We start from the raw sequence: 16,466 nt of genomic DNA, 5'->3' as shown, positions 1-16,466 counted from the left end.
CCCTGAGGAAGGACAACAGTCTCATTCTGATTAACAGATACTTGGAAGCCATCATCACAAACACACATGAGCTTTATTATGACCCAATCTCCCTGAGCCTTAGGCACATGTGTTAACATCCAAAATATGTAAACCATCCCATAGAGTATCTTTGTTCATGCTTTATTTGAGCCAGGCTAGCCAAGTAAATCAGTTTTTAAAATAATTTAATGGCATTCCTGCCACTAGATGCATTTTTCTGTGAGCAGCTGTTGTACCAGATGTGGGAGTGGACCTTTGTTTTTATAGAGCTTGGAAGAACATCTGAAGTATGTGATCACACAGTTCATTCTGCCCAAGATAACCTTCATAAATAAAATTTATGCAGGCAGTTGGGGAAAGCTGTCAGGGTACAAGTGCAGGCATTTCTGAAATGCAGTGTGTGGCCAGAGCAGTGCCTCTCGGCTTTGCACAGGCATGATGCAAAGCTGAGACCGCCGTGCTGCAGCATGTGCTGGTGGTCCCTTGCTCCCAGGCAGCCAGAAGCAGATGTGAGTGGGAAGGAACACCCAGTGCCTCATCTCTGAAGTGCCTGAGGCATTTGGGGGCCCACGATTGCATTGGGAAAACAAATATTCTCTTGCTGGACAGGAATAGGCATTCGTGGCCTGAAACTACTGACGTGAGGGGATTCTTCTTTTACGCACACCTTAGCTCTGACAAGAACCTCAAACCATATGCTTGCCCAACCAGCTTGGCTGAATCCAGTAGCCATTTGGGAGTATGCCCCAGGGCTGTGATTAGTGGCAGGTTTGCAGTGGCTTAAGTGGTTCCTGCCATTGTGCAGTTTTCAGCACTGTTAGGTGCAGCTGCTGGGGAAGGCACACCCCACTGAAACACAGAAAGATTTTTGTTTATTTGTTTTAATGTGGCTTATTTCAGCAATGATGTTCAGCTTGCTGGATTCTGCAGCGGTTGGCTGCAGGATGTAGGTAACAGTGCAAGGGTAGGAACTTCTGCTGGCTTTGCTGCTGAAGGAACTGTATTGTTTAGCCATAATGTGAGAATGCAGGCAAATGGTTGACCCTACAAGATATAAGCCTGGCTGTTTGTTCTTACACTTGATTTTAATTAACACCTGATTTTATAGAAAATGGAACAGCTTCAGGGGAAGATTGAGATACACCTGCTACAGAGACCCTTGAGCTGAAAGGGTAGGGACTTGGCACAGGAGGGAGACAGAGGCTGGAGGTGCTGCAAAGCAGGTGCAGAGAGAAAGAGCTGAACTGGGAGCTCACACACCATGGCTGGGTACCCTAGCTTCCAGGTTTCTGGCCAGGTTAGGTGTCTCCCTGATAGCCTGCCAACAGGCAGGAGTCCTCTCCTCAGGGCACACAGCAGGTCTCAGACACCTGAGGGTAGCCCCATACTAGTGTTTCAGGTGCTCCCTGCAGCACATCTGATGGCCTGGGAAGATTTCCAGCTCATGCTGAACACCCCAAAGCCATGGGTATTAGGCCAGCAGTGGTTGTCAACCAGCCTTTACATGTCATCACTGCACCATTACATGAAGTCTAAATCCTGACTCTTCCCTTGCAAAATAAAGTCTGTGCCAGAGGTCAGCATGCTCTGTGTTACAACACTATGACACGAGCCCCTTGGTGGGGACAGGGCCCTCGGCAGCCAGGCAGATACCCGGTGAGCCGCAGGAATGTAGATCTTGGTGCTATTGCTTCAGCATGGGTTCACATCCACCACTCCTACATCTCCTCCTCTTCCTTTCCTGGCCCCTGTTCCATGCATCCTCGTTTCCAAAATTAGGCTTTTGCTTTACATTTTCATCATCATACATGACAGGAAAATAGAATGCTACAGCTATATGTGAAGCCTCAGTCTATTTATTGCAGGTGTGAACCCATATCTCTTGGAAAGCCGCACTAAGTGTAGTTCATCACCAGAATACAATATATTTGTTCTGGAGCAATGATCTCCATAACATATTTTTATACACACAGCTTTTCTGATTTATGAAGCACCTGTTCTAAAAATGCTTTTGTTACACATGAACCTGTACCTCACATATGATCTGCAAAAGAGAGAAGAATTAAGTGTAAAGATAATTTTGCTTGTAGCAGAATGAATGGGACCACAGCAGTTACCCAAAGGAAAAAAAAAAAAAAAAAAAGGTGAAAATATTAAACCTAGGCTGTTTGGTATCATTGGCACAGATGGAGACAAAACAAGCGAAGAGGTGAAGAAACAAATACAGGAAGTCCTGTATAAAACATCCACTGGTTTCAGCAGGAGTCTAAATGTTTTGTGTTTGGAAGTTTGGGAAATTCAGTCAAAACCACACTATCATGACAAAGCTGTCTTTGCTATCTTGTATGTGCTCCTGAGCTAGTCAGGTCCTTTGGGTCACCTGAAGAAATCATGTTGAAGTCAAGCAGAACAGCCACCCTCAGGCAAGGTCCTGGACAGGATCTGCTCTCTACCAGAGGACCACAACTCTTAAAGTTCATCCTCATGTCTGTGGTCGTGACCAACACCCATATTCATTTCCAGTGATCCCAGGGAGAAAGCTGTTGGTGAAATGGGTCTCGATTCAGGGATATGTTCCCTCCTGTACTTTTCAATGTAAGGTTTAGCCACTTCCCACACCTGTGAAACAAGAAAGTGAAACAGCAGAGTCAGAGGCAAAACAAAAGATCAGGTAAGACATCAATGCACAAGTTCAGGAAACCCTCTAGAAAAGTTTCTGGGACGGAGACAAGAACTAGAGACCTAAGTAAATATGCTGTACATGATCAGCAGAACCAGAGACACAGTCAGAGTGAGGTTTAGGGAAGAGCATGTGGATGGAATTGACAGGGGATGGGAAAAGATATAGCTCCAGGGGAATAGGGTGAAAGGATTCAAGGTAAAAACATTGCATCTTGTCACCAGGATAATGCTTTGTGTATAATAGTTGGGAGAGGATCACTGTCGTTTGCTAGAAAACCACATGGTCATGAAGGAGAAGGGGAAGCAAAATGGCAACTGGCATGGACAAAGAAAAAGGAAAGGGAGAGTGGCTGGGGTTTAAGGCAGAAAAGGAAAATGTTCTAGTCTCCTTTGTCTCTCCCCCTGTAAGGGATGCAAGGCAAAAAACCCCCAACCAATCCACAAATGGGATTTTCTTTTCCCATTTGCTTACTCCTCAGTTCTGCTACGTATATTTTACAAACAAATAAAATAGATCCCAGAGCTGGACAAACACTTGGCCCAGGTTAACACATTTCACCACACTATTCCCTCATCCACATCCCCTTCTTGCTTCCAGACAATGCCCAAGAGCCTCAAGGCTGGAGAACACTCACTGCCCCAGGAATGAGGATCACCATCTGTAGAGACTGCTGACTTCTTTGGACATCTGTGGGGTTATAGGACCCTGCCCTCAAACAATTCAAAGTTGGACCTATGTCTGGACCCTGACAGATCTAATAATGTAAGCTATTTATTACACAGGGCAATTTTAGGAACTTATTTCTAAATCTATCCCACTAAAAATAAGGAAAACCAAATCTCAGAAAATCTGGTGCGTTCATTCCAGACAGAGGAATGGTTTTAGTGAGGCCATCCAGTGAATGGAGGGTATTTCCAAACCAGAACTGCAGCATGGTCCTCCAGACAGTCCTACTACACATGCTGAAAGTCAACACTTGCCTTCTGCTCCACAAGCAGCTTGTGAGCTGCTTCGATGTCTGGGGCCATGAAGCGATCTTTCATCCAAGGCCTGTAATGAGACACATTGCAAACATTGGCCAAATATTAACCACCACTGCCAGCAGCCAGTCTCCAGATGGTAACCTCTGGGGGAGCCATTTATCTGATCTTACCTCACAACGGAGCGCACAAGGTCATAGACCTTCTCCAATGGGGTTGTCGTTCTCAGAGGGCGTAGGAATTCAATGCCCTGGCAGGCTGCGAGCAGCTCAATAGCCAGAACTAGGAAATCAGAACAGTGAAAGGGATTTTCGGCAGGTACAGCTCAAGGCAAGGTTTCTCTTATAAAGCTATCCCTGGCATTTGATCTGGCACAGCTCAAGGTGAGGTTTCCCTTATAAAGTGATCCCTGGCATTTGTTCTGGCCAATATGATGTGGTTTTAGGCAATGTGAAAAGACCAGTGGTTTCACACACTCCAGAGAGGCAGCCCAGCAGCAGGATCATTTCATGGATGGCGCTGGGGGTAGTATCCAGCACTTCAGCAAGCAGATTTTGGGTGCTCTGCCATACGGAAGTTTCAGTGTGCCAGGAACTCCTGATCACCAGTCTTAAATCCAAAGGAATCTCTTCCAGGGTATCCTGAATATTCAAATTAATGGCTAACATAAATCGGAAAACCTCTTTAGGACTGAGAAGAAAGGGACCTGAGCTATGAAAGAAAATTCTGCCTATGAAGCTTGCAAGAGCCCATGTGAAAGCACTAGTAAAATTACAGAGCTTTGGAAGAGTCTTCTGTCTGGTGAAGTTTGCCCCATATCTGCCTACCTCACACCTGATCGTTATTAGCATTAGTTTCTCATTTTCACGAGCCAATTCATGCAAGGAACTGGGTGAACTAACTAGACCTAGGACACACTGTTTCTCAGCATGTTGTTGAAACACACGGTTTCTCAAACTCATTTCTCTGCACATGAAAAATGTATTTCTATAGAACTAAGTCTTCAGAGCACAAAAATGTAAAAACGTAAGTGGGCGAGTTCGAGTTCAATATTTGTGTGCCATGTATTACTCTGCTCTTCCGATAGCAGCTGACACCTGTATCTAAGCATACTATCTGCTAAATAAATTTTAAAAAAGGTAAGGGAGCAATCTGTCCTTTAAGCATAAGGAAAGTTTCACTGAGTGTCCTGCAGTAAGCAGTTTTGTTTCACAAGAAACACTTAGTGCTAGATTTACCTAATTTCTGTTAGAAAGATCCAAATACTTGTAAAAGTAGGTAATTAACATAATATTCTAGATAGTTCTTTCAGATGCATTAACTTACTTTTTCCTTAAAATATATCTAAAAGGAATGGCACTAATATCTTAATCTAGTTACATACATGCTGCCTGTCTGGAAATCAGCATTTTCATTTTACCTTGTTCCACGTGTTCAATAACTCTCAAAGCTTTTCTTGCAGCCCATCCTCCCATGGACACATGATCCTCCGTAGCAGCACTGGTTGAGAGGGAATCCACAGAAGAGGGGTGGCACAAGGCTTTGTTTTCAGAAACTGAAAAAAAGCAGCACAGTGAATGTAGGACAGAATGGGCACTAGACAGCAGAAGCAATGGCCAACCTGGAGCAAAGAGCCTATCCACTACCTAAGCTCCTCTTCAAGAACGCATCAATGTTTTACCTGGATTGAGTAATCTGTAATAAACATTTGAAAACTACCATTGTCTCTGAAAACAGTAACCAATATCAGTCTTCAGATGAAAATGTTAACCAAATATAGAAAGACTGCTCACTCCTCCTCCATCTCTGGAGCTGGGTTGCTCTGGCTCAAAGGCCTGATGGAAACTGAAGAAAAAGAGTGGACAGCATAACCGAAATACAAGCCTGGTCTTGCCTGTTACTTTAAGGCAACTCTCTGTAAAGAGCACTGGTTCCCTGTGGTTTTGGTCACAGATACTGCCCCCACCCTACTTGCAAGAAGAGACAGATCAGCATCTGGTCTCTACTCATGAGAGCTGAGGCACTTGCAGAACTTGCTCCAGGAAGATGCTGCAGGAGCGTGGTACAAATTCTCAGGGGTGTGTGTGCCCAAAGAAGGGATGTGGGCAGCTCATAGCGAGGCAAGGAGGGTAGGAGTGCTCCGGCTTTGAAAGCCAGGTGTGAGACCTGGAGTAAGTCTCATGCTGCACCCAAAAGCAAGGGGAATTTGGCTGCAGGAAGGGCTGTAGGCACCACCTGACAACAATTTGAGGTTGAAAATTGCTCTTCAGAAGAGAAGAAACTAAGTCTGCATTCACAGTGCTCTGGCTGCATGCAGACCTTTTCTCTCTGAAGCCCAGCAGGATGCTGTGTAGCACCCTCACCAAATGAGGGGCTTCAGAAAAGCAACAAGAGCAACAGAGAGGTGGTGATAGCAATTGCAAACAGGCTGGGAGTGACACAGTCCAGGGCCAGAGCCCAGCCGGCGCATTCAGGCAGGCAACAGCAGGTCCCAGAGAGGCTGCATGTGGATACTGCAAACAGTTTGCTCTGGCAGGAGCAGTGTTACCAGAGAGGAAGGGAGAGACCCATCCAGTGGCATTGTGAAAGATCTTCAAAATTTTTGCAGCTTTATCTATTAACCCTGTGAACAGGGTTAATAGAAGTGAACAACATTAGATGGTACACAAACACCTTAGAAACTGGCAGAGTGACTTAAAAAATATTAGCAATACCTTTTAAAAAAAGAGAAAGAGCTCACACTTCACTTTTAGATAAATTCCTAGCTATTTTGACCAGGGAATGATGGTTTTAACCCAAGGACTTCTAGTGTCACTGCAGCAATGAGTTAGAAGGCAGGGCTCTCATTTTAATTCCCTGCAGCAGAGACCACAAACGCCCTAGAATCTCTTTCTGCAGATTGCAGTAGTGAGCTGCAAAACATGAAGCCAAGCAACAGCTAATGTCTGAAGCCATCCTAAACTCTGCCCAGCCAAAAGGAAATGCTTTCAGCCTTCCAACAAGGGTACAAGCATTTCAGGTCTTTTTCCAGCTCCATTTCACAAAATGGCCCCTAGGCAGGATTGTTTTATCACATCGATTTAGTTCACTGACTTTTTTTTTTCTGCAGGATGTTTATCTACACATTCATCTGACAACTTCTGTGCTTTTGTCTGTTTGTATCTCTACTCATAGCATGTTTATCTTTATGTTGGCTCATGCCTTCCTGAACCTATGAACTGTAATATCCCAGTGGTCAGCAGGCTCCTTGTTGTCTTAGTCATAAGTACTAGAGGAAAAATTGCACTAATGCTTGTTTTTAGTGTGCTCCTCCAATAACCAGCCCTGGGAACTCCAGTCTCCTGAGGACTATGGAGTCTGATATTGATGTATAGACCTGGCCATCAAATGGAGACAGCGAGTACTAAGGGTATCCGGCCCAGCTTTGAGACAAGTGGTGTCCCCATGCTAGTGAGAAGTGAGGAATAGAGGTATACCCTGCTTACTGTTCAAGCAGAGGTTCTAGGTTCAGCAGAGTAGGTCAGACAGATGTATGTTTGTTGCCTGCGGTGTTTGCTGTTAATTACAGCCCTATCTGAGCTGATTTGCAGGCTCATGGATACACAGCTGTCACTGATTTCAACTAGAGCTCTTATGTTGGTAACTGTAAATCAGAGCACTCCCTGACAGCTCCATAAAGATGCAAACTGGCAAGCATTCCCACCGAAGTCCACCTAAGGGCTTGCATGCTCAGAGCACTAAACATGCCCACGTGTCAGTGCAGAATAAAAAATCCCAAGCTGAAATAATTGCAGCTCCACTCAATGCTCAAACTTTGTACCCAGACAGCACGAAGCACATGGAGAAGAGATGGAAAACAGAGTGAGATGCCTTTGATCTACTATCAAATTACAACTGCCTTGATATAAATTGGTCTTTCTAGCTTGCTCTCTTGATGATATTGCTCAAGCACTTACCGAGGGCAGCTGCTGTGCAGTGTGCAATCATGAAGCCAGAGTTCAGACCTCCTTCAGTGACTAAAAATGCAGGCAGTTCGCTGAGTGAAGGGTTGCAGAGCCTCTCAATTCTTCTTTCACTAATTGCAGCGAGTTCATGCACACCAATTGCCAAATAGTCCAGAGCCTATAAAAGAAGATCTCATTAAACCAATGACAGAAAAACCAAACGAATTAAAAAAAACAGAAACTATTTTTTTTTTCTCCAAATGCTTAATTACCTTTGCAGGATATTCACCATGAAAATTTCCTCCAGAAATGGTCTCTGCTCTTTCAGCAAACACCATCTTTAAGGAGAAGTTAAGGCACAAACATGAGTGAAATACAGTTTACATGACAGATATGTGTCAGTAATCAGAATATCTTAAGTGAAAGAATGTTTGTGCTAATAGACTTTTATTTGCAAACACATTACATCTGCATGTTCACTTTTCAGAAAATGAAGACCCAATCTCAGTTCTACCAACTTGTAGATACAGTTTTGACATGTATTTTCCAAACAGACTACATAAAATGAGTCTTTGTTCAGGGGTGGGAAGAGGATGCAAACAAACACGTGTTTGGATCCTAGCATAGCTTCTCGGTTCCTTGGTAGATTACCTCCATGGCAGGTAGCATTTTAGACACGTTGCAAGCAGTAATGCTTACCAGCCATTGAAATGATGTTACATACAGTATCATTATGCTGCTGAGGTGAATCCAGCCTTGCTCAGTGCCAGTGCAAGAACTGTGCAGAGTTTACCAGGCTGAACCATGATGAGGCTTACCAGCCATGCATCTTTTGTCTGCCTTCCCTCACTGAGCGCAGATCTTGCTCTATAGTGCAGGTTTCACACATGCTGCACCAACAGATATTTCATATAACAAGTCACCATCCGACTACATCTGTTTGGTTGCCAAATCCCATCTATTCAATATCAGTGTATAGAATCTCATCTATGAAACGTTTAACATGCGTTAAACCACAAGCACACGTGGTTTCCTTGCCCCAGCACACACTTGCATGCACCAATGCAGACATGGGGAAAGGAAGAGAAGTTGCTGTTGCAACCATTGGTAGCTCTTGGCTAAAGCCACTTATGACTTTTTTGCCTCCTGCACAAATAATTATAAAGAAGAAAAGCATAAAACAGGGCAAGCAAAGGTTTACATAGAAATGAAGTAATCAAAAAGATACAGGGTTGTCCGTGGCACTATTGATTTCAGTCATCATGATGTCCTTCACAAAAGCAATTGTATCATTTACAACTCCGTGGACCTAGAACAAAAGACATTAGCACCTGAGCTTGGTATCTACACTTCATCTTCAGGATGCTGACTGAGCTGCAGGCACTCTCCATCATCCCAGTCTCTACATCCACACATGGACATGGTCTTGGATTTGCAGTTAAAATCAAGAGCATCATTGTGGGACACTTCCTATCCTGGACACCTGAAAGACTATATTTACGATTATTATGGCAGTATGGCTAAAAGGGTAATCTGAATATGGCATTCTTTACTTGTCTGGGTTGGTTTACCCTAAATGGAAGGCACTCAGTGGCAGAAATATTATTAGGGAAAAAGTAGCCTTACAAAGTCCCCTCAGAAAACAAAACCTCTCATTGATTAAATTCCATTAATCCCACTGATTTAATAGCTTTATTCATGTTAAAACTCATGGGATTGAGTTCTTCCAGTACATTTGAGATACTATACTCTGTCTGCTTCTGGAAACACTTCTCCCCAGCCCACGGTCTTAGCATCAATTCAGAAGAAATGCCCTACAATGTCTGCAAGCACAGAAACTAGCACCTTCACCTTGCTTCAGACACATGGCCTCTTCCACATCTGAACACAACTTTGTCAGACACTGTCTGATGGGTGCGTGCATGGGATCAACGAATTACATCTCCATTAACACTAACTTTGAAGCGAGGGAGAAACAAAATAAAATCGCTTCCTCTAGTGGAGTCAGATAGCACATAATTGACAGTATTTCTGAGGGGGGACTGCATCATTTATCTATTGCTATGAAAGGAAATAAAAGTCAGTTTTTACCTGAGGGCAGCAGCGCATTGTGTACGCATCCTGAACTCGGTCACAGAACCTATGGCTCTCTGGAAGGAACAAGGGAGGGAAAAAACAAATATTCCTCACACAAAAGCATATGGGCTACTGTAGAAGACTCAGCCTGTCCCAGTAACCTGAGAGGGTGAAGGTTAAGACTGTTCACCTGCTATTTCTGATGGATGATGGTCAGAATCTAGAAGGGACCTGAATCGAAATGCCACTTCAGCCTGCCCTCGATGTGGGCGCACTGCGTGGATATCTAGTAAAACAAGTTAGATTGCTAGGTTCTGCCTCAGTCAGTCACAACAGTCAAAAGCTGTTAAGCAAAAGGAAAAGCCCAGTACCCACCAGTGTCAAAGGCCCTTGTTGTACCCTTCAAGACTTCAAGTGTAAGGGCAGCAATTATGTCAGCTTGTCTAGCTATAGCACCAGCTCTTTCAACTGCTTCACATCCCAGTGAGGTGATCATTTGTGTCCCATTGATGAGAGCCAGACCCTTCAAAGGGAGAGCAGACATTAAGAAAAATACATTGCAGCCATTCCATATGCTGTGATAATTCTTCTTCTCATATGAATGAGTTAAAAACCTTTGCTCATCTTCCTGGATCATCCTGAAATCATAAAATGCACAGCTTGATGGGACATTGTTTTCCATCAGCTGGCTTCATTATGCTTTATTACCTCTTTTGGTTTCAGAGTAATAGGTCTCAGACCATGGGCTTCCAGAACCTGTGAAAGAAATGACAAAGCAATTAATGAAAAATATTTTTTCCATAAATTAAAAAAAATATAAAAATATTAACAAATTCCTTAAGTGATGGGAGAAAAAGAGCTTTATATCAGAAACATTTTAAATTTTTTTTTCTGCTGGGCTAAATAAAGAACAGCATTTTTGGGCTTCCAAACTAGCACCTCATTTATCAGTGCCAGTAAAAGAAGGTAATACTGAAGCACTGAAGTGAGATACTGTCAACATCTCCCGTACTGACGGGAGAGAGTAATAGGAGAGAAGGCTGGAAACATCTTGGGAAGGTAGCTCTGCCTCCCCCCTACCTCACAGCAGGTTTGGTTTGGCATAAACTATTCCTTTATAAATAATTCCCAAACCCTTTCTATAGAAAAATCTCCAATGGCAGGAGGAGTCTTACTCAGTTTATTGTATATGTCTATTCTATAGGGCCATCACTCTTGTGGGAATGGTATAACCTTGATTCTGATTAGAGTCCTCTCAACCTCTCCAACTGAAGAGGTATTATACCTCGAAGGTGTACAACTGTAACTTCTGGTCCCACAGGTCCAGGACACACTGACCTGCCTCTTCCCTACTCTTTTCCCTGTGAGTTCTCAGTACTTCTCCAACCTACGGTGATGGTACAGCTATCAATCCATGAATAAATCTGGTGTTCAAATATTCATGGATAGCAGTAATAAGTGTAGCAGAACAAACTACCATAAAAGACTTTGGAGGAGCCAGACTTGGAGATATTCAACACTAGATCAATCTGCTGATGTACCAGTGACAGAATAACAATTAATTAAAATTTAATTTCATTGTAAAGCTTCTACCTTGCAAAGGAAGATGCTCTAAAGGTTCCTTGTAACCCTAGTTAATTTATCAAAAATGAAATGTCCAGACTTGTGTATTCATTTAAAGCCATTATAAAATCAGTAGAAATTTTACTGATAATTTCCTGCCTCCAATACATCTCCAGTTACTCTCAGCACTGAAGTTCTGAATTTGAGAGATGATCTTGGGTTTGTTGTAGCAGTTTGATGTTCATGGAGCTGAAGATGTAGTAATAGTTCTTTCATGGCTGGTGTCATATCCCGTCCCTCTCTCCAGGTCCTAAATGATGTCACTGTGGTATCCTGTGTTGCAATACTATGGCATAGTATTTTTTTAGGACTTAATAACATGCTTCATATACACATCTGCTCCAGTGACATGTGGATCAATTATTCCATTCTCATGGATCCATCTTCCTCAAGGTAGAGGATGAGTTGCTAAAAGCAACCTAATCCAAATGCCAATGGGTACAAAAAATCCAAAGACTTTTACATGTTATTAGTCTGAGCAAAAACTCTTTCTCTCAGTGTTACATGCAATTTGGCAAATGAGCCAGAAAGTAGAAAAAAAAAGCAAATCAGTTGCACATATCTTACATATTTAGCATCAGCCCAGCCACTCTTTGGGGACCACATTTTTCCTTCTCCAATTAATCCCAGAGCAAGATGAGAGAGGGGGGCCAAGTCTCCACTGGCTCCAACTGTCCCTTTCTCTGGGATATATGGAAGGCAGGATGCTAGAAAGAAAACATAAATGACTCCTGTTAGAGCTTCCCCTTGATATACTCCTTGGAAAACAGAGAAGCCAGCACATGAGTGTGGTCACAATAACATCCTTCATTCATGGTCAATGGCAGCAACAGGACTACTCTTGTTGCAGACCGAGATTTGTCCCTGCTTGCAGGCTAGCTGCAGTTTATAGACATAAATTCCCTTAGTTCTGCATTTAGTTTTGGAGTGTGTGGACCACAGCCCAGGGTGACTGTATCTACATCTACATACAGCCAGGCAGGTAGAACATCACTCCTCTCAGTTCGCCATTGCAGGGTGACTACCTGGTGTGGACAAAGCTACCTCTTCATTTCTCACTCCACTAAACATTGGATAACAACTACAAACCATCTTTGGAGCCCTCTTCCCCCTACCCCAGCCCCCTGAGCACTGAAAGTGTAGAAATGAAGAAATGGAGCCCAGAGAACTGCAGAAAAAGCAAGAAAGGGATCAGTTTCATTTCTTTTGCAGAGTTAAACACTGAATTGCAGCTCCTTCATTTATAAGGGAGAAGGAGGAGTGCAAGAGAAGGCAGCACTGCAGAGAGAAAGTACTCTCTGCTCATCACAGCCACGCTGCCTTGCCTCACCAGATGGACCATTAACAGACATCAGCTAATGAACAGCACAGACACCCCTTTGGTTTCCCTGTTGCAGCATCTGGCAAGGCCATCCAGTTTTAACTGCTTTGACAGCCATGGCCACATGAGCTGCTGACCAGCCATGTTGTTCTGCATGGCTGCCTTGCAGCCCTTGATCATGAATGCTTATGTAGGTCTCAGGCTGTCTACTCACAAAACAGGTGCTGCTCAAGCAGGTCTGCTTGAAAAACACAATGTGCAGTTTTCTATGTGGTAATAGCTCCACCCAAAAAGCCTGGCGGCCCAAAAGATGGTGGCACATGTGACAGAACAAACATTAGACACTTGAGCCTTTGTGTAAGAGCTTGCCCAGTCAGTCATGTTCTCAGTCAAGCTGAGCCTTGAACTAATTACTTGGCCTCTTAAGGGCTCATTTCCCAAACTTCTACCTGTTGCATCCCTTTCAGTCTTTCCTGTCACTTCTGCTCACATGCATGTTCTTCAACAGAAGAATGGTCTCTAGCCATGATCTTCTACAGGACTGGTCACAGCTGAGCTTTGGTCCTGAACTCTCACAACTACCAAGTCAAAAGACCAACATCCATAGATTGATCCATCGAGCTACACCCTTTAATGAAACAGAAGAGGAAAAAAAAGGGGGGAGGGGGATTTTCTTTAAACATCTTTTTACCATTAAACGCTTCAATAACTTGCTGGAGCGTTTCTAGGGATATTCCACTGTATCCTTTTGCTAGGACATTGATCCTCAGTGCCAACAGCATGCGAGATCTCTCTGGGCTCAAAGGTTTCCCCACACCTGAAACAGTAACCGTCTCAGTTACCAACCCACTACCAACAGTGGCAGAAAAGGGAAAACACCAAGCAATTTCTTATTACCTGCAGAATGTGAACGAACCAAGTTCACCTGAAGCTCCCTATGGAAAAAAAAAAAAAAAAAGAAAAAAAAAAAGTAAAAACCCAAATAAGTCTTAAAAGGTTTTATTTTGCACAAAGCAAAGGGAAATACTGAAGCAGCCCTCTCATCTAACCAAGGAGTACAGGGTTGAACTTCTCCCTCCTCTTCCTTTCCAAAAAGAAAGGATGGAGAAAGCTCGCCCCACAATTTACCTCAGCTTACTGTTTGGAATGACAGTCCTGGCAAACTTCCCAAACCCTGTTGTGATTCCATAAACAACTGCAAGAAACATACACTGCTGGTTAAGGAGGGAACTTGATAAAGTGTTTTTTTAAATGAGTAATAGTTAGAGGCAAAAATATTCACCTGTCTGTTCCTTTATGATCCTTTCAATCACTTCTCGTGATTGTTTGACTTTAGCTTCAGCTTCAGGTGTGAGCTGCAACATAGTTTAAGTAGAATTTATCTATAATTATTTAATTGTAGAAAGATACATATTTTTTTAGCTATGTTTGTTCAGGATCTTTACCTTTATCTTGTAGAGCCCCTTTCCTAAATTGACCAAGTCCTCCGTTGTTAGGCTGTTGCCATCTAAAGAAATATACTACACCAAAAAAACACCTTTTAGTTTGGGATATGTATAAAGTTGCTTAATAAACAGTATTTTTAAAAAAATAGTCAAAACTCAGCAATGACAGGAAGCTTACTCACACTTATGCATAAGACAGGAACTCGCTAACAAGAACATAAGCAGCACATTATAATTTAGATTCCTAGACCCAGCCAGTCTAACACCCCCTGCTCTCTCGAATGCAGCAATAGCTGAACTCTCAGCACATTCTAGTAAACAGCAGGATCTGTTACCAAGTTGTAAAATTACTGGCAATTCCTACCTGTTCTGGTTCTCGGTATTTGCTGTATCTGAAAGTTCTGTAAAGGAAAATAAAGGGCAGACAGGATTTCACATGTAGTGACCATTCAATTACAGCTGGTAATGGGTTTTAAGAACGAACACTAGAAGAACAGGGAAATCTAGAAAATTATAAATCTGGAGTTGTAACAAAGTTCACAAAATGCTCAGAAAAGGATACAAATGAACTCCTTCTGGCTGAGATGGTATGAAATCTGGAGACATTATATCTCCTTCTATAACTAGAAGAAATATGGAAATAAACATGAACAGTATTACATTGTATTCTCTATACAAATTAAGTTGTTATTCATTGTGATACACACCTGTAAGAATTCTAATTTGCAGTTATCAGCCCCAAATATATTTGTATGCTTCTAGGAAAATAAAGGACTATGTAGCTTAGTTAAGGTACTCTAAAGGCAGAAGAGCCACCCAACCCTTGGACACATGGTCCATATCCCATACAATCATATAGCATATATGATATCATATACAAATGATGTGCATAAATCCTGTAGCTTCTATACCTTATATAGTTCTATACTTAAAAAGGGTGGATTTTGATATTTTTCCATAAAAATCATTGACACTATCTCAGAAGCAGTTTTAGATAAACTAAATGACAGTTTGCTGACTCAGATGCCTACAGTCACTCTGCAATGCATTGCTTAACATTTTGCTTACCAACTTCAACAAATTCATTGTCCTCTAGAGCATCCTCCACTGTATCATCAAGATCCAGCAAGCCAAGTCCCTTGCACCTTCGAATGTAAAATTTTACTTTTTCCACGGAGGCAAATCCCCCGTTGTCAGGTTTGTTTTTCATGTACCGTCTCACAGCTTCCTTTCCCAGCCACCTGATCGTGTTCGTGCCGTTCAGGCATGGCACTGCGAGCCATTCCCCTCGGACATGCACCGTGTATCTCGGCATGCTTTCTCTCCAAAATTATCCCTTGATCAAGAAGGGCTGCAGTGTGCAGCAGCCTTACATTTACCACGTGACAGCTTAACAGCAGGGTCTAGCTAGAGTCCAGTGTCGCAATCAGATATCAGCAAAAATCCACCCCCAAAATCCCCACCTTTGTAAATAAGCAAGATCAATGCATCCACCTGACTTCATCCAATCAAACCAAAGCCTGGGAGCACACCCTTTTCACAGAAAGGCAAAAAAATCCCAACCCTATTATCTCAGGATTTTTTTTCCAAAGATCACATCAGGTATACGGAAATGAAAATTTGTGAGCTGGAATTTATGTAGCAAGAATAGATAAACAAATCAGAATAAGCTGGAATGCAACTGTTCTAAAAACTTAAAAGGTTTAACAGAAGTTAATGGAGCAGTCACCTGGCACTAACAGAAACCTCTGTGAGGGACAGGGCTGGAAGACAGTCACCCTGTTATGGGTTGGCCATGGCTGCTAGGATCAAAAGGAAACTGGATTATACCCATATGCTTTTATCCAGAGTAGGATGAGAGCAGGCAGAGTAGGAAGCAAGCCTGCTTTGCTCAGTCCAGATTGAAGCTAGGGAACACAATTTTGTATCATAGGGGAGGAGAAGATTAATGGGTTTCCCTCCGTTATCCCTTCACTTATGGTCTGGAAGATGTTGCTAGAACACGTCGCACAAATATTAGGCTGCACCTGCTAGTACTGAGGCTGGTGCTGATACATCATGCCTCTTTTCCAGGCAGATGCAAAGTGGAAAAGATGTGGAGAAATACCTGTTTAAGGTGGTATCAAAATAAAGTTTAGCAATGACCATGTCCACACAGAAACTGAACATACATGTCTTTAAAGACAAAACAGTAACAACACTTGTAGTCCGTGCTACCCAAAATAGCATTCTCAAATGGACTATAAAGTGCACTTACCTGGGGTGAATTATTGTAGGGAATTTTCCCCTGAGACCCATCAATGTCTCTAAGTAGGAGATGTTGCCCCAGCACAGCAGGACAACACTAGCAAAAGCCATGCCTGCCACTTTTTT

At 42.8% G+C, this 16,466-nt stretch overlaps 1 protein-coding gene across 1 annotated transcript; it reads right to left on the bottom strand.

Annotated features, from left to right (window-relative positions):
- Positions 1-1,973: 1,973 nt before the first annotated feature.
- Positions 1,974-15,408, bottom strand: HAL (histidine ammonia-lyase). Its single transcript, XM_026867919.1, has 20 exons — positions 15,162-15,408; positions 14,656-14,716; positions 14,458-14,485; positions 14,094-14,168; positions 13,931-14,003; positions 13,777-13,843; positions 13,546-13,583; positions 13,340-13,465; positions 11,895-12,034; positions 10,413-10,460; positions 10,080-10,227; positions 9,895-9,990; positions 9,720-9,778; positions 8,857-8,937; positions 7,901-7,966; positions 7,641-7,806; positions 5,105-5,239; positions 3,858-3,966; positions 3,685-3,754; positions 1,974-2,640 (listed from the first exon to the last, which is right to left on the bottom strand). The coding sequence occupies exons 1-20, from the start codon at positions 15,406-15,408 to the stop codon at positions 2,491-2,493; spliced, it is 1,983 nt and encodes a 660-aa protein (XP_026723720.1). The 3' UTR covers positions 1,974-2,490.
- Between the last annotated feature and the right edge of the window lie 1,058 nt (positions 15,409-16,466).

The sequence above is a fragment of the Athene cunicularia genome (genome assembly GCF_003259725.1).
Source record: "Athene cunicularia isolate RWA chromosome 1 unlocalized genomic scaffold, athCun1 chr1_part2, whole genome shotgun sequence".
Lineage (NCBI taxonomy): Eukaryota > Metazoa > Chordata > Aves > Strigiformes > Strigidae > Athene > Athene cunicularia.
Note: the sequence above shows the minus strand (reverse complement) of the source record. Positions and strands in the feature narration are given on the sequence as shown.

Bases quoted from the DNA above. Each gene is read 5' to 3' on its own strand.
- HAL (XM_026867919.1), bottom strand. From the start codon at position 15,408: ATGCCGAGATACACGGTGCATGTCCGAGGGGAATGGCTCGCAGTGCCA. The intron at 10,228-10,412 runs GTAATAAAGCAT...CTCCCTTTGAAG, and splicing joins TTACTCTGAAACCAAAAGAG to GGTCTGGCTCTCATCAATGG. The intron at 8,938-9,719 runs GTAAAAACTGAC...CTTTTGTTCTAG, and splicing joins CAATGCGCTGCTGCCCTCAG to GTCCACGGAGTTGTAAATGA.